Source organism: Mercenaria mercenaria, chromosome 6, assembly GCF_021730395.1.
Source record: "Mercenaria mercenaria strain notata chromosome 6, MADL_Memer_1, whole genome shotgun sequence".
In the NCBI taxonomy this organism is placed as follows: domain Eukaryota; kingdom Metazoa; phylum Mollusca; class Bivalvia; order Venerida; family Veneridae; genus Mercenaria; species Mercenaria mercenaria.
In genome coordinates, this window is record NC_069366.1 from 35,307,426 (window position 1) to 35,326,146 (window position 18,721).

Below are 18,721 nucleotides of genomic sequence, written 5' to 3' on the forward strand. Positions count from 1 at the left end.
CAATAATATATTGGGCTTTCGGTGACAGATATTCTATCTGAAATGCCAGAAATACTTTTCTCAATTCAGCCATTCTAATCCATTGCAAACACAGTAAAACAAGAGCCTTTTAGCACAGGGATGTGGGCGAGGGGAGGGGCGGAATAACAAGTTTTGCATTTGTGAGAAAAGAGGATAAGACTACACTTTTTTGTAAACACTCAACTTAACCTGGGAAGAATTAATAAAATCTTTGAAAGCAAATGTTTTCTTTGTCTTTATTAAACATAACTATAAATAGATACATATTACACAAAATTAAGAGTATCACAATAAAGACATGGAGCAGTTTTGGAACACAAGTAAATGCAGTATTAAATGTATAAATAAATAATTGTTAAAATATCATACACTACAAGTAACACAACACAAGCGACAACACAATAACAAATTGCTGTAGATTTGGTATAACAGTTTGTCTGGGAAAAAGGAAAATAACTTTGTCAGATCGGATATCACAAGGCACACAAACGCCGAGAGTGATCAGACCTTGCAAAATCCACGAGAGCCGAATACATATTTCCAGATTTAGCTACTGTATAATGACTTTTTTTTATTATATACTTCTGCTTTTTGGTTTGTTTTGTTATAGAACGAAATTTTTACCTTACCATGCTGGACATGATCGATTCTGCCTTTGTGACCAGTGTACATCATGATCAGCCTGCACCTCCATGCAGTCTGATCATGATCTGCACTGTTTGTCCTTCAGTCAGTATCTTTTTTGGTAAGCACCCCTTTTAACAGTTAATGGTACTGTCGAAATTGGAAGATGGACAAGTTCGTTATAGAAATTTAGCAAGGCAAGGGTTAACAGCATATCAATATTTAAATAGAACTGAGCGAAGTTTTTGTGTGCACTATTTATAGAACTGTGTCATGTCATCAATATTTATGGAAGTAGCCCGGCAACATCTAATACAAAAGGTACAATACACACATTTTTCTGTCTGTTTGTACTGTAAAATACAAGCCGTAATTTTGACAGAATTTATACAGGTATATAATAACAGTGGTTATTATGTACAGGTGGTCTGTATTCACAGGAAAAAACAAACTGAAAATGTTTAACTAGGAAATGAAACTACTGGTGTTTATTGCCAGGTGGTTCCTGATTTCAAGTTTGTTTTTGGTTTTGCACAGGAATGACTATATTTGCAATAGTTTTAAATTTTGCTAATATCTGAAGAATGTGCAACTTGGAGTTACAAAAGTGTGTGCCTATTAAGTTAAACCCGCATTATGTTCAAACAAAGTTTTTTATTTTACACCTATTATGGAAGAAAAAAAACAATGTGAAAAATACATTATCTGCAGTACATAAAGCAATTATAACTGTGTAATATAGAATAAGAAACTGTCATTTTCTACTGTTTCAAAGTTCTAATATTTTAGCAAGTTGCACATATATTTTTTGGTAAAAATGAAAACAGCTGTAAGGTACCAGATTGTTTGTTAGGACACTTCATGTAAATACATTTGAGCTGTGCCATGGGAAAACCAACATAGTGGCTTTGCCACCAGCATGGATCCAGACCAGCCTGCGCATCTGCGCAGTCTGGTCTGGATCCATGCTGGTCGCAAAGCCATTATGTTGGTTTTCACATGGCACGGCTCATTTTATGATAAAGTGGGACCTCTCTTTAACCAAAAACCCTGAAAAGTGAAAGCCTCTCAAAAATAAATAATTATCTTAGTCATAAATTTGTTTAATTTAAAACCCTCCAAATTGGACATTCCTTGAAAATGAACTGGTCCTTTGGTTTCAAGGCTGTCCAATTTAAAGAGGTTCTTCTGTAGTACTGTAAAGTACAAATCCATACTTTGTAAGAGTCTGAAATAGTTAAATGCTTTTTGAATAACAAAATATCAGTGCACAGGAGTATCTTATCATCTTCCTATGGTAAGCAGTTAATTCTGCCATCGTGGCTGCCTGTAATAAGCAAACACTTGCCTTCTGCAGCCAGTTAGTTAACTTCCCAAATAGATTTTTTGTTCTAATTTGAACCTGACTTATGCAGCTACCTGTCTTACACAATCATATTGAGTGGCTCCCTTGGCTAGAATTAATACAAATTCAACTGTACAAATTTTATGTAAAATTGCAAAAATCTACTTCACTTGATTATTCTGTAATTGAGTAGACTGAAATGGTAGTTTTGTTTAAAATATTCCCAAAAATCTAAATGTGTATACTTTGTGACTTCTCGTGAGTAGAAAACTCGGGTCAAGCCTGTGCATAAAGAACACAGTCATATGGAACAGATAAAAGCACAAGAGTAGACAGAGTGGTCCTGTTGTAACACTGTTTTGACCATAAAACCAGGGGTCATGAGTTTGAGCCCCAAGTACTCCAATTACATTCCGAACATTGGGATAGAGTCTTGTGTATGGGTGCTTTCCATCTGGCATGATAAAGAACCTGGGAAACTTCTCGAATTGGAGCATCTTCCCTATCTTGCACTAACCTCTAACTAAAAACTTACAAATAGTCCTCTGGAGGAGTCGCACACATTGGTTACCAGTGGTGAGTATAAATAAGTTTACATACAAACAAAAGATAATTTCACAGCTTCAACACACTACAATATAAAATGTAGAAGTTTTTTTCACAACTTCTTTCTCCACTCTTTTTACAGGCTAATACTTAAATGCACAATTTAGCCACTGACTACAATTTTGAACTAGTTATTGTTATCATTTGTTATGTTACTATAATTGTAACACAAGATTTATCACGAAAATCTAAAATTTCAAAGGTCAGACCAATTTTATTTTTAATAAAACAGACAAAACGACCAAGAAATCAACACTTGTACAATCAAAACAGGCGAGCTGTGACATGACTAATCTGCTTATTATAACAAGACTGTTAGTACCATTAAACTATAGAGCTGGCTACTAGTTGTTTGAACAATGAACTTGCTACTAGTTGCTTGAACAAACTTATGTAAAGGTTACTGTTTATTTATTTATTTGGGTTTTATGGCGCACCAACACAGTATAGGTTATATGGCGCCAAACAGGACTACAAATTTTGGGTCCACATCTCATTTACATCGAAATAAAAACATGAGGTATGGAACCAAAATTTGCATACCTGCTGGAATCACAGAGTTACTGCAAAACCAAGTGTTAAGACCCTATTAGTCGCCTCTTACGATCATGCAAGGGTAAGGCAGTGGTTCCAATTCTTTGAATATGCTTCAATTTCCAAGTCTGGTGAAGATTCAGCAAAAAGTCATTGTACCAAGTTTTCACCAGCTTCACCCCTTGCAAACACTTTTAGTAGTGCAGCAGGACAATTTTAACGAGTGAAAGTACGATGCGAAAGTTTCATAAGAGAGTATTTTTTCGATTTTGATGTCCAACTTTGCAAGTACCTACCTACATTACCATCTCCCAAGAAGGACTTACAATGCCAGAAAATGGCTTCAGATGGATAAAAACATACAAAGAATCAAAATAAAAAGACGGAAACGTATCCGTAAATTCAGATCATTTAAACACTACAAACAATGCAAAAACTTTAAGAATCAAATAAGAAAAACAACCTGCCATTACAACTTAATACAAATAAAACATTTAAACTAAAACAAGTCTCTGTAATAAGAATCAATTTACATATAAATAATAAAACGACATACATGTTGTAGCTAATGGAACAACCACAAATGACTAGATATAAATTTTCATTTCTGTATTTAAAAACAAAAAAGATCTTTTCTTTCCTAAAACTATAACAAAAACATTTGATAAAATCAAAGGTAGGGTCTCTTGGCAGAGATTTTAAAATGGCAAGAAGTTTCAAATATCAGTCAGGCTGGCAATAAAATTTGAAGAAAACAAGAGCTGTCACTAATTGTGACAAATGCCCCCGCAGCGCCTTGACCTTTGACCTGGTGACCCCAAAGTCAGTAGGGGTTGTGTACTCAGTAAGTACTACCAGCATGTGAAGTTTGAAGGTCCTGGGTGCAGTTGTTCGCGAGTAAAGGTCCTGGGTGCAGTTGTTCGCGAGTAAAGTGCCTTCATGCAAAAAATTAACGTTGTGACAAACGAACGAACGACCGGACAGACAGTTTAAAACTAATATGCCTCCCTTCGGGGGCATAACAAAACATGAAAGTTGGCTTTATTTGACCTATTTCTGAACATTACAGGAGTTTTTTTGTTTACATACACAAGTCTTTGAACTTGACCAAATCCATAAATCATCAGTATCACTACAACAAGTATCATATCTTTAACTATGGGATAAAACTTGTATTAAATATGGTCATATATACAACCTGTCTGTAAGAATATACTGTACAATAAACGTAACAATAAAATATCTTAATATAAATAAAAATCATAATATCTGTCTGGTTAAAACCTCAATACATGCAAAAAAAATAATATACAAGCTTGGTGTATTCAAAGTTCAATGACTTTCGAAGATTTATTACAAATTATTAGAAATTGATAAAACATTTTCATTTGTTAGGACTTTCAATGTTTTATTATATATTTTTCAAAATTATTATCATTTGTTAGCAATTGTAAATAAGGGGGAAAACAATAAGAGTGTGTCACTGCATGACACATGTCCCCTGAAAATTTTGGATAGAATACAATTTGACATGAAAGAGCCAAAAATATGTGGATTCTCACTTCATGTTGACAAAATATACCATTTGAAATGGAAGAAAACTGTAGGAGGAGTTGAGTATACAAAAAAGTATGATGGATGGATGGAACAACAGACAGAGGGAGTGATAGACTGGCAATTCAAATGCTATATGCCTTCCGGGGTCTTCAACGCTGTTGGCATAAATATATTTGGTAAGCAGTCAGTAAAACATGTAGAAAAGTTTTACTGCACTTATCATGCAGTTAAACGGAGCTCTGTGAAATTAGCAACACTTTTCTTAAACTTACTTAAAAATATTGAGCTAAACTAGACTGATTACCGGTAAGATTTTTTTAACATGATTATAATAAATAGGCCCTATAACTGTCATTTCTGCATGCTCACTACTTAAAAGGTTTGTAACAATTGGGCAATGTGGATTTTTTCTCTCGTTTTTGACTGGTCCTTTACTATATACATGTACTTACTTAACGGCAACAACATGCTTTTAGTGGTTATTAGCACAACTACATTTGCAGTGTATATGCACAAGGGCAAAGCACTAGTGCCAATATAGGCTTAGGAGTGCTAATAATTCTGTCTACCATAACGTAACTGACATGACTTTTATTTTCTAATGGCCTGTTTTTTTAACACAGACTGAAGTAACTTCAAAAATGATGTCCAATATCAATGGCTTGCCAGTAACAATTTACTGTGCAGGCTTCTGTCTGGTATTTGTTACAGGTTTCTATCCTGTACAAATTTATTCATATTAATAGTACGGTATATAATAAACCATTTTATTTCTCATGACATGCAATTTCTATGGCCTTGCTTAAATTTTATTTCAGATATTACGAAGCCACTAATCAAGTGAGATTATCTTAATGACATGCATATTTTCTTATATTAACAATACATTTCAAAGGGCTACACAGGCAGATGTGTGGATGAAAAATTCAAATTCTTTTTATGATTATGGAATTGGTGTTTTTTTTGTATCTTGTTGCCATGCTTAATCAACACTGAAAGATTTTGTCTTACTTTTGACAACATCAGTGTGCAATTTTCATCATTTTGCTAGCCTAACCCATGTATTCCAGGTTAGGGAAACACATAAAAATTGAGATAAATTATCGTAATTTGCTTTTTTAAATATAGTTCATTTTTACTAATATGTGCAAGGCAAGATAATAGTTTCTTGGTCAGATTATTGATCAGAAAATTTGTCACGCTTTTGCGACTTTTAATAAGGTCATACAGTGACTATTTATATAAAGTAAGACTTAATTCCATAACAATTAACATAGCCTCTTTCTGTTTCTTTTAAATGGTTGAGTAATTTAGTACAGAAGAGTCATGGAAATATCTCTTGAAACAAGAGCTGTCACTAATGGTGACAAATGCCCCTGCAGCGCCTTGACCTTTGACCTTGACATGGTGACCCCAAAGTCATGTACTCAATAAGTACTATCAGCATGTGAAGTTTGAAGGTCCTGGGTGCAGTGGTTCCCGAGGAAAGTGCCTTCATGCAAAAAGTTAACGTTGTGACGAATGGATGGACAGTTGAAAACTAATATGTCTCCCTTTGGGGGCATAAAAAGTACCCAAGTATCCCCTTAAAATGATCATGTATTAAAATCATCAATAAACATGTGCTTTCACAATGGCCCAGTAGAAGATCCATGTCCTATTATATTGGCCCTCTGACTGTTGCTTCCGGCCCAAAAAGACAATAGATCTGGTTCAGGGCCATTCTGAAAACACGTGTCTATCAACATTATATTTTTTATTCAATAAACATGACCATATGTTTTTAAAATTCTAACACAGTCAAGTACATACTGTTGTAACTGTCTTAAATATTTTTTTTAATCAAGCTATCACATATGACTACAAAATTCATTTAAATATTTGCCTAGACTTAAATTTAAACATATATAAATTACTCTCAGCTATCTAATTTCTTGTATATATAATACCCCGTCCCAACTGCGGCTCCAACGCCTATTGCACCCGCAATATACGGTGATGCCGTCTTGAAATTCTCCCAAAACAGTGTCATTTTCAGGTTGGCTATCTCCTTTTCTATTTTTTGAAATGCTGCTCTCTTTTTAACTTGCCAATAATACTGATGAATACAAGGACATTTTGCTGTTGAAAAATATCGTCCATCTAGTCCGAGTAACGCAAGACGGTTAAGTAATACTGAAAGACTAATATCAGCAGCAGTGAACATTGGTCCAAACAACCACAACTCGTCAGAGTAATCTGCACCCTCTGAAATGAAAGTGAAAAGCAAATATAAATAACCCATAGTGCTGCTGTGCAAAAACGGATCTTAAAGCTTTGCAACCAGCCAGTATGTATCTACATCAGCATATCATAAGTGAAGTCTGATATGGATCCACATTGTTTGCTATCAGTAGCATACAAGTGCTGAAATTGATAAAGAGTATGGATGTGTGGATAAACAAACAGTACAGATGTGTGGGTAAACAAACAGTATAGATGTGTGGATAAACAAACAGTATAGATCTGTGGATAATCAAACAGTACAGTGTAGATGTGTGGATAAACTAACAGCACAGCTGTGTGGATAAACAAACAGTATAGATGTGTGGATAAACAAACAGCATAGATCTATGGATAAACAAACAGTATGGATGTGTGGATAAACAAACAGCATAGATGTGTGGATAAACAAACAGCATAGATGTGTGGAAAAAAAAAACAGCATAGATATTTGGAAAAACACACAGCATAGATGTGTGGATAAACAAACAGCATAGATGTGTGGATAAACAAACAGTATGAATATGCACTAATTTAGATCCTTGCTGGTTGCAAAGTCCTAATGTTGCACTTTACAAACACTGTATACCTGTAGCCTGATTTTCATGCCTTTTTTCCTGTTTTTGTGCTCCTTTTCTCAGATTAACTTTTTACAGACTTTCTTGATTTGTAAATTACCTAAGATAACTTTAACTGTCACATTCCAAGAATTCAATCTGAACTTTCCTTTAGATTTCTAGCAAACATCTTCCTTTTTTTTACTTTTTTTTTGTCATAATGTCATAGTATGTGTAACAAGAACCCCAATGTGTAATTGCTGGCCCTTTGTTCACCAGCCAAACATATTTTCAGCATATTACGATGTCAGACCTCTAACAGGTAAAGAAAAGACTCCTTAATACCAATATAGAAGATACACTGTATTATGTTATGGAGTCATAAATATAAAATAAACCTATACACACTGATGCAGGGGCGTTCAAATTGGACCCTGATTAGGAGCTGTTGGGTCCAATTTTCAGTGAGACTGGGCCATGACCATGGTCTAGCATTCTTAATGTAAGTAAGTTGCAAGAACCTTTTCTACAACTGTAAGTACACTGTTTACTTACTAATAAAAATGATTATGTTTTTAAGGTAATATATAGGCTTTACCTTCTTTGATTTTTTTCAATTGATTTTCAATATCTGTAAATAACGGCACAAGACTGTCAAGCTGGGCCGCAACCTGTGCCTCCTCTGTGATGATGTCAAACTTGTGTGCCGTTGTCTGACTTTTGACCAGGTAGCTGTCTCGTAGGTCCGGGTGCTTGGTTGCGAGTTCAGTCAACATGCTCATCCTTCTAGCAAAATTTTCTATGAAGATAATACAACAAAGATTTTAATATAATTCTATTGTTGAGAACTGCTTCCACTCAGAATGTTTTTGGAAAATTCAACAATTGAAAATTTCATGGATTTAATTTTGTGATTATATTGTGATATTATCTCCCTTGAAATTTTCCCCCCAACTTTTAGATTGTTTTACATATGGTTAAGTTGAAGGTGTCATATAATTTCAAGGAAGAAATGTGTCAACATGATACAAATTCCCTGCCATGTAAATACAATAATACAGAAGTATACATCAGTACTGCGCAATTGACAAAGTTCTTGAGTGGATATGACTGTCCAGGAAGAAATAAAAATAACAAGAGCAGTCGGAGGACAGCAACGCTTGACTATTAAACAGCCTTGTTTATTGAATGAATACTGAAGTCCAAAAAATGGGCATAATTTTGTAAAACTGGAAAACAGGGTTATGGAACCTGTACAATGTATATCAGCTCATGAAAATGGACAAAATTTAATGTGTGAAGTTTCAATCTATTCCTATTAGCGGGTACTGAGATACCAGCTTACATACAAAAACTTAACCCAAAACTGCTAAGTTGAAAAAGGGGCATAATTTTGTAAAAATGGCAAGTAGAGTTATGGAACCTGTGCAATGCATGTCAGATCATCACAGTGGACAAGTGTTTGAAGTTTTAATCCATTCGCATTAGTTGGTACTGCGATACCAGCTTACATATAAAACATTAACCAAAAAAGTTGAGAAAGGGCCATAATTTTGTAAAAGAGCAAAATAGAGTTATGGAACCTGTGTAATGTATTAAAGTTAGTTTATCACAGTGAATAAGTGTGTGAAGTTTCAATCCATTCCCACAAGAGGTTACATAGATACAAGCTTACATACAAAAACTTAACCAAATCTTAACGAGGACGCTGATGCATGGGTGAGTCCAATAGCTCTACCTATTCTTTGAATAGTCAAGCAAAAAATATCTGAACACAAAGACTTCAATTAAATGTTCTCTTGACATCAGATTTACAGACGTAAATCTTGCATATATTATACATCTTTGTATGGTAAACATACATGCTATCCAGTCTTGCATACTTCAGAATAGGAAAGAAAATGATTAGGGGTGTGGGTCTTGCATGTGACACATTGTCCTGTAATAGGGAGAATTTAGCACATCTATTTATAATATACAAATGTAAAAATGTGAAATTATCCGAATATCCAGTTTGCAAAAATAATGCAAAAATATCAGAATAAAAATCTGGACTATTGAATTCACTTTCTTGTGAGCTATGGTTGACTTGTGTGGACACTCTTTAACAACATGCCTATTATCTTTGCCAAAAGAGGCATTATGAATCAGACTGAAAAACTATAGGACATTATTCTGTTGTTTTGTCTCAGTTTACCTTTCATACTATTTTGTGTCGCGTATGGTATGTTACATCCGGAGCTAGACAGCTGTGGATGGTATATCACTCCATATGTCAATATGTCTGCAGGAACAGCGTCCAACTTCTCTCGCAATTCCTGCACGTTTTTCCCAAGGGCAGAGTCCAGACTTGGCACCAGTGGATGACCTAAAATAAAAGTCATGAATACAGTGGCTAGTGTTAACATTGTAAAATTCTAAGACAAAAAATTAAACTGATGTAAACCAAAGAGCCACTTTCATAAACTTCACTCCCTGAACATGCTGAATGCTTTATAAAGTTTTCTTCTCTACAGAAACTAAATATAAGCTACAGGCCTTGTTTCACTGTTATTTCATTGTAGACATGGTCTGACAAATCACAAGGTAATCAGAATAAGCATGAACCTTAACAATACATTCATCATTTTCTTTACAGTTGAGTATTGTAGCCAAAAGCTCCAAGTGTATCTTTGGTATCAATTACCCAGTTACTGGGTAGAGTCTTTCCAGACCACAAGTCTTGACCGCTTCCTCAAATAAGAAGAATCTGACTACTGTTGAGATAAGAAGCAAGCAGTCAAACATTAAAGTGCTAATGGTCATCAGTGCTGATACAAGCAACAGCACACGAATGTAGGAAAAAGTCCATTGGAATTTCGTCTATATTCAATATCACATGACTGTATTTGCTATTAAAAACCCCTTTCTACAGATACAAATGAATAACAAGAGGACCATGATGGTCCTGAATCGCTCACCTCTTCCCACATGACCCAGTTTTGAGTATGACGTCGTTTTTTCTATTATTTGACATAGTGACCTAGTTTTTGAGCTCATGTGACCCAGTTTTGTTCTTGACCTAGATATTATCAAGATAAAAATGCCGACCAATTTTCATGAAGGTCCATTGAAAAATACGGTCTCTAGAGAGGTCACAAGGTTTTTCTATTACTTGACCTATTGACCTAGTTTTCGAAGGTACGTGACCCTGTTTTGAACTTTATCTAGATATCATCAAGGTGAACATTCTCACTAATTTTCATGAAGATCTCATGAAAAATATGGCCTCTCGAGAGGTCACAAGGTTTTTCTATTTTTATACCTACTGGCCTAGTTTTTGACTGTACGTGACCCAGTTTCTAAACTGACCTAGATATCATCAAGGTGAATATTCAGATCAATTTTGATGAAGATCCATTGAAAAATATGGCCTCTAGAGAGGTCAAAAGACTTTCTAATTTTAGACCTACTGACCTAGTTTTTGACAGCAGTTGACCCAATTTCAAACTTGACCTAGATATCATCAAGATGAACATTCAGATCAACTTTCATACAGATCCCATGAAAAGTATGGCCTCTAGAGAGGTCACAAGGTTTTTCTATTATCTGACCAACTGACCTAGTTTTTTAAGGCAAGTGACCCATTTCAAACTTGACCTAGATATCATCAAGGTGAACATTCTGACTAATTTTCATGAAGATCCATTCAAGGGTATGGCCTCTAGAGAGGTCACAAGGTTTTTCTATTTCAAGACCTACTGACCTAGTTTTTGATCACAGTTGACCCAGTTTCAAACTTGACCTATATATCATCAAGATCAACATTCAGACTGACTTTCATACAGATCCCATGAAAAATATGGCCTCTAGAGAGGTCACAACGTTTTTTCATTATTTGACCTACTGACCTACTTTTAGATGGCACGTAACCCACTTTCAAACTAGACCTAGATAACATCAAGATGAACACTCTGACCAATTTTTATGGAGACCCATTCACAAGTATGGCCTCTAGAGAGGTCACAAGGTTTTTCTATTTTTAGACCTACTGACCTAGTTTTTGACCGCACATGACCCTGTTTCGAACTCGACCTAGATATCATCAAGATGAACATTCAGACCAACTTTCATACAGATCCCATGAAAAATATGGCCTTTAGAGAGGTCATAAGGTTTTTCTATTATTTGACCTACTGACCTAGTTTTTGAAGGCATGTGACCCAGTTTCGAACTTGACCTAGATATCATCAAGATGAACATTCAGACCAACTTTCATACAGATCCCATGAAAAATATGGCCTCTAGAGAGGTCACAAGGTTTTTCTATTATCTGACCTACTGACCTAGTTTTTGACGGCACGTGACCCACTTTCAAACTTGACCTAGATAAAATCAAGGTGAACATTCTGACCAATTTTCATGAAGATCTCATGAAATATATGGCCTCTAGAGAGGTCACAAGGTTTTTCTATTTTTAGACCTACTGACCTAGTTTTTGATGGCACGTGACCCAGTTTCAAGCCTGACCTAGATATCATCAAGGTGAACATTCTGACCAATTTTCATGAAGATCTTGTGAAATATATGGCCTCTAGAGAGGTCACAAGGATTTTCTATTTTTAGACCTACTGACCTAGTTTTTGATGGCACGTGACCCAGTTTCGAACTTGACCTAGATATCATCAAGATGAACATTCTGACCAACTTTCATAAAGATCCCACAAAAAATGTGACCTGTAGAGTGGTCACAAGCAAAAGTTTATGGACGCACGGACTGACTGACGGACGGACGACGCGCGATCACAAAAGCTCACCTTGTCACTTTGTGACAGGTGAGCTAAAAAGGTAACAATATTCTTATATTTCTTAAACCCGATCACATCTAAATCACATCTTTTTTTACGTAGCTGATTAAAACTTCACACTTTTTTAGTATATGTAACAATCTTATACCTGCATTCTCAGTGCATTTACTTATGTAGTCAATTATTTCAGCTGGTTCCGCAAAAACCTTTGCACCATGTTTCAACACAGGAATATGGCTTCCCTCAGGATTCAGCCTCACATACCATGGCTCATTATGCTGACCAGAAAACAAACTCACATAAACTGGTTTGAAGACAACTTCTTTTTCAAACAAGGCAAACAGGACCTAAAATATTGAATAAGTAACAACAGAACATAAAGTTAAATCTGCAGTTGCAGAAAACTTCATATGATAAAAACACATGTAATCTAGCCAGACATTAATGCAAAACAAGAGTGCCAGACTGTCACAAAATAAGCCCCCGGCTGAAAACTGTTTGATTTAGAGAGTGGACAAGGCTAAATTTGCAGTTTTTTTAGTAATTCAAGGGCCATAATCCAAGATTGCTTGGGGCGATTTTGGTGGTTATCTAAGCTGGTTGAGATCTTATGCCCACAAACATTGTCAGCAAGTTTGGTGAAGATCGGATGAAAACTGTTCGACTTGGAGAGCAGTCGTAGGTTAGAGTCCTACACTGGGTAGATGATTTTCACACTAAAATACAACATTGGCGATGAGGTAAATTGGAAAGTGCGGGCTACAGTGGCCAGGTTATGTAGAGCATACAGTTTGAAGGGGCTATACTCTGTTGGAAACTGAACAGGATGCCTCCCTTTGCAATTCCACTGTATAGGAAGACTATGTGGTTAGTTATAGAGCATATGCGGTTACTTGCAGAGGCTATACTCTGTTGGCAGGTTGGAAGCTGAACAGTTGCCTTGCTCTATGATTGAACGCTAAGGTTTAAGCCTTCAAAATTAAAGTGAGGAGGAGTCAATAGTTAGCCAGACGCCCCGTTAGCTCAGTTGGTAGAGCACCTGACTTGCAAGCAGGGGTAGTAGGTTCGAGTCCTACACTGGGTAGGTAAGTTTCTCACCAAGTTCAACAGAAATAAAATACCCCAGTCTATACTCAGAATCGAACCTCGGACCTCATGATCTGTAGGCAGACACTCTAATGCATCGCTTAAGGGTTAACCCAACAGCCCTTGCTGTTTGAAGTGGCCTATATACCTACAACCACTACAATATTGCAGGCGATATTGCAACAAATCCAAATCATCCTACAGCTCTAGTCTACATTTACATCTACGGGGATACTCCCAACAATCAATTACTGATCATAACTGGGAGGTCGGGGCAGTCGTTAAAAACATGCTATGTTACATGATATGCATGTGTTAAGACAGTAAGAGCAGTAATATATGCAGCTTTGTTAAAAATAAAAACAGGATAATGACATTATCTGGGACAACCCGGACTATGGGACAATACGGACCAGACAATCCTGACCATATTTGGGACCCGGACCACGTTTTTAGAACAAACTGAGCTGTGTTTTGTAAAGTTCTACGCCACTATTTTGTATCATAATTCATATACATGTTTCTTGATGTTTCAGAATTACTAGTAATGCCTAATACGAACAATGCTCATTTTTATTAAAGTATCTCAATCGACGTATGATTAAAGACACATATGTATGCTGCACATTTAAAACATGAAAGAAAATTAAAGTAAGTTCATATCTCAATTAACGTATGATTAAAGACACATATGTTGCACCTTAAAACATGAAAAGGCAAACATAATTGCAATTAAGCATTTCAATAATTATGTTTAATAAACACATTTTAAACTTTTGATAACAATTAAAGGATTACAAAACTTCATTAAATGATGGCCTGGGTGGTCTACGGTAAGATCATCAAAACATCAAAGCAACACATATTTTGAAGTAAAATGTAATATAGAACTTTAAGAATTATAGTCCGGATCATCCTAGAGCATGGTCCGGGTTGTCTGGTCCGGGTTGTCCCCATGGTCTGGGTTGTCCCTAATTCGACATTAGTACACATACGAGTCAGCTAGGTCAGATGTGAAGCACTGAAGGTTAACACTGTCCTTTATGTTATACGGCAAGGCGTTCCAGTATCTGATTGTGCTGGGGGGAAAAAAAAAAAAAGTTTTCATATCAGGGCTTTTCCCCCCTATAAATCTAGGAATATGGCTTCCCTCAGGATTCAGCCTCACATACCATGGCTCATTATGCTGACCAGAAAACAAACTCACATAAACTGGTTTGAAGACAACTTCTTTTTCAAACAAGGCAAACAGGACCTAAAATATTGAATAAGTAACAACAGAACATAAAGTTAAATCTGCAGTTGCAGAAAACTTCATATAATAAAAACACATGTAATCTCGCCAGACATTAATGCAAAACAAGAGTGCCAGACTGTCACAAAATAAGCCCGCGGCTGAAAACTGTTTGATTTAGAGAGTGGACAAGGCTAATTTTGCAGTTTTTTTTAGTAATTCAAGGGCCATAATCCAAGATTGCTTGGGGCGATTTTGGTGGTTATCCAACTTGGTCGAGATCTTATGCCCACAAACATTGTCAGCAAGTTTGGTGAAGATCGGATGAAAACTGTTCGACTTGGAGAGCAGACATGCTTTGGACCCCGACAACCACTACACTCCTCTCCTCTCTAACACTGCAGGACCAGGCATCAACTGAACCTCCTATCAGTTTCTAGCCCAAGGCATCAACTGAACCTACTATCAGTTTCTAGCCTCATCCAAATGCATGAATCCGTCAAACATCCTTATTGAAGTGTAGTGATTCCAGGCTTCTGGTTAACCAGATGCCCCATTAGCTCAGTTGGTTGAGCATCTGACTTGCAAGCAGGCAGTCGAAGGTTAGAGTCCTACACTGGGTAGATGATTTTCACACTAAAATACAACATTGGCGATGAGGTAAATTGGAAAGTGCGGGCTACAGTGGCCAGGTTATGTAGAGCATACAGTTTGAAGGGGCTATACTCTGTTGGAAACTGAACAGGATGCCTCCCTTTGCAATTCCACTGTATAGGAAGACTATGTGGTTAGTTATAGAGCATATGCGGTTACTTGCAGAGGCTATACTCTGTTGGCAGGTTGGAAGCTGAACAGTTGCCTTGCTCTATGATTGAACGCTAAGGTTTAAGCCTTCAAAATTAAAGTGAGGAGGAGTCAATAGTTAGCCAGACGCCCCGTTAGCTCAGTTGGTAGAGCACCTGACTTGCAAGCAGGGGTAGTAGGTTCGAGTCCTACACTGGGTAGGTAAGTTTCTCACCAAAGTTCAACAGAAATAAAATACCCCAGTCTATACTCAGAATTGAACCTCGGACCTCATGATCTGTAGGCAGACACTCTAATGCATCGCTTAAGGGTTAACCCAACAGCCCTTGCTGTTGGAAGTTGCCTATATACGTACAACCACTACAATATTGCAGGCGATATTGCAACAAATCCAAATCATCCTACAGCTCTAGTCTACATTTACATCTACGGGGATACTCCCAACAATCAATTACTGATCATAACTGGGAGGTTGGGGCAGTCGTTAAAAACGTGCTATGTTACATGATATGCATGTGTTAAGACAGTAAGAGCAGTAATATATGCAGCTTTGTTAAAAATAAAAACAGGATAATGACATTAGGGTACTGGGACAACCCGGACTATGGGACAATACGGACCAGACAATCCTGACCATATTTGGGACCCGGACCACGTTTCAGAACGAACTGAGCTGTGTTTTGTAAAGTTCTACGCCACTATTTTGTATCATAATTCATATACATGTTTCTTGATGTTTCAGAATTACTAGTAATGCCTAATACAAACAATGCTCATTTTTATTAAAGTATCTCAATCGACGTATGATTAAAGACACGTATGTATGCTGCACATTTAAAACATGAAAGAAAATTAAAGTAAGTTCATATCTCAATTAACGTATGATTAAAGACACGTATGTTGCACCTTAAAACATGAATAGGCAAACATAATTGCAATTAAGCATTTCAATAATTATGTTTAATAAACACATTTTAAACTTTTGATAACAATTAAAGGATTACAAAACTTCATTAAATGATGGTCTGGGTTGTCCATGGTAAGATCATCAAAACATCAAAGCAACACATATTTTGAAGTAAAATGTAATGTAGATCTTTAAGAATTATAGTCCGGATCATCCTAGAGCATGGTCCGGGTTGTCCTAAATATGGTTCGGGTTGTCTGGTCCGGGTTGTCCCATTGGTCTGGGTTGTCCCTAATTCGACATTAGTACATATACGAGTCAGCTAGGTCAGATGTGAAGCACTGAAGGTTAACACTGTCCTTGATGTTAGAAGGCAAGGCGTTCCAGTATCTGATTGTGCGGGTAAAAAAAAAGAAAAAAAAAAAAAAAAGAGTTCATATCAGGGCTTTTCCCCCCTATAAATCTACCTCCGGTAAAAGGAGGTAATCCCAATGCAAAAAAGTATGTTTTTTCCCAAAGTTGAATTTAAAATTCCCAAATGATTATACCTCTTAGGGTTTTTGCTTGTTTTAAGATAGTTTTGCTAATTTGTATGTATATTTAGGTAAATTATAATACTGAGGGTTTTTGCTGTTTTAAGATAGTTTTGCTAATTTGTGTGTATATTTAGGTAAATTATAATACTGTTGAACAATTACTGAAATGCAATTCATTAATATTTCACACAAAAACACATTTATGTAGATCTTGGTAATTTGCAAATTGTCCCAATTAAGACAATTTCCGAGAGCCTTTTCCCAATTCCACTGGTGTCAGTGGCATTCCCAAATTGATGAAAAAAAGGCCTGCATATGATATTGGAATGATGAAGTTTAAGTTTCTCTGTTTCTATTTTTATGATCTACAGAGACAGGTTGTGTGATAGTTGATAAAAATATTTCTTTTTTTGAAAGAAACAGATACGATCTGAAATACTGTAGTTATGTTGCTTCGTTCTGACTTATGTATTTTAGCTCTTGTGCTTACAGTAAAAGCACCATAAATTATCATATGTCCGAAATATTTACGTCCGAAAATGCTCAACATGACATACCAAGGTCACCGATTTCAGAACGAGAAACCTTAAAAACAAGCAAGCTAGAAAGTTACCTTTTGGGAGGAAAATGATGTGGGAAAATAGACTAACAAGAATTCATCGGATTCTGGCTCTGACATTTCCAGATTCAACGAAAAACCTATGATAAACTGAGGTCTTTAGTGGTCAAAAATGTAATTATTTGGAAGAGTGCATTGCTGTAATCTAGGGATGTATCCGCTTCTGCCATTTCCATTTTTATCAATAAATCAGTATTCCAAACATTTTGAAGCCATGTTAGCTACTTTTGGAGACAATTATAAAACATCGAATTATTTCTTTTCGTTTTCCCGGTTTACTTTCAAGAACTTGCATTTTCTTTAAGCCAGCTTAGTTGACTAACCCGCAGAAAAAATGTATCACCCCGAATACTCTTTTCGAAAATTGAACTCAAAGAAAATATTGTAGCGAAAGAGAAACTACCTTTAAATATAGCAAAAAGTGAAAGATATAATAAGATTTTGTGGTGTACCGTCTTTCACACCACACAAAATTATCGTATATATTAATAGAACATTGACCTTAAAGGTGGTCAATTAATTTTGAGCAACATTTTATGTCATTTTCATTTTTTGCATATTAGTTCTATCAGTGATTCATGAGATAAACAAGAGCACTGCAATGCGGAGCAATATATGTCCGAAGGTATGACCTTTGACTCCTAAGTGTGACCTTGACCTTGAAGCGAGCCATTCAAAACATGTGATTTGCACGTTGTCTCGATGTGGTGAACATTTGTGCCAAGTTCCTTTAAAATCTTTCAAGCAGTTCAGGAGTTACAGAGTGGACACGAAACAGTCATAAGACCTTTGGTGTGAACTTGACCTTGAAGTGAGCCATCCAAAACATGTGCTCTGCATGTTGTCTCAATGTGGTAAACATTTGTGTCAAGTTTCTTCGAAAGCCTTTCAGGGGTTCAAGAATTACAAAGCAGACACGAAACTGCTAACAACCAACAGACAGACAGACAGACAGATGGATGGACACCGGTGTCATAACATAATACGTCCCTTCGGGCGTATAATAAGTAGATCTTTACTTATATGTACATTTTATAGATTTTATAAAATTTTGTAATAACCCCATTTTATATGAAAGTATTTGAAAAGCGGAGTATTTCTTTCTAGATCAATAATATTAAGTGTGCCGCTGCCTATTTAATAAGAAAACCCAATCATTCTGCCATTCTTTTCGATATGTTCAGTAAGAAAGAAGTCTTTTTCTCTTGGTAGGCACAAATTCTACATAAAGGAAAATCTTAC

The 18,721-nt window shown here is 36.1% G+C and overlaps 1 protein-coding gene across 1 annotated transcript; it reads right to left on the reverse strand.

Annotated features, from left to right (window-relative positions):
* Positions 1 to 243: 243 nt before the first annotated feature.
* On the reverse strand, positions 244 to 17,589 carry LOC123550195 (ganglioside-induced differentiation-associated protein 1-like). The gene is made up of 5 exons (XM_053545612.1): positions 17,474 to 17,589; positions 12,442 to 12,640; positions 9,704 to 9,874; positions 8,105 to 8,305; positions 244 to 6,934 (listed from the first exon to the last, which is right to left on the reverse strand). Exons 1-5 carry the CDS (start codon positions 17,537 to 17,539, stop codon positions 6,606 to 6,608), a joined length of 966 nt encoding a protein of 321 aa, XP_053401587.1. The 5' UTR covers positions 17,540 to 17,589; the 3' UTR covers positions 244 to 6,605.
* Between the last annotated feature and the right edge of the window lie 1,132 nt (positions 17,590 to 18,721).

Excerpts from the sequence above, each read along its gene's own strand:
- LOC123550195 (XM_053545612.1), bottom strand. The coding sequence starts at position 17,539 with ATGTCAGAGCCAGAATCCGATGAATTCTTGTTAGTCTATTTTCCCACA. Across the intron at positions 8,306-9,703 it reads GACACAAAATAGTATGAAAG|AAAATTTTGCTAGAAGGATG; the intron begins GTAAACTGAGAC and ends TTATCTTCATAG. Across the intron at positions 6,935-8,104 it reads ATTGAAAAAAATCAAAGAAG|AGGGTGCAGATTACTCTGAC; the intron begins GTAAAGCCTATA and ends CTTTCATTTCAG.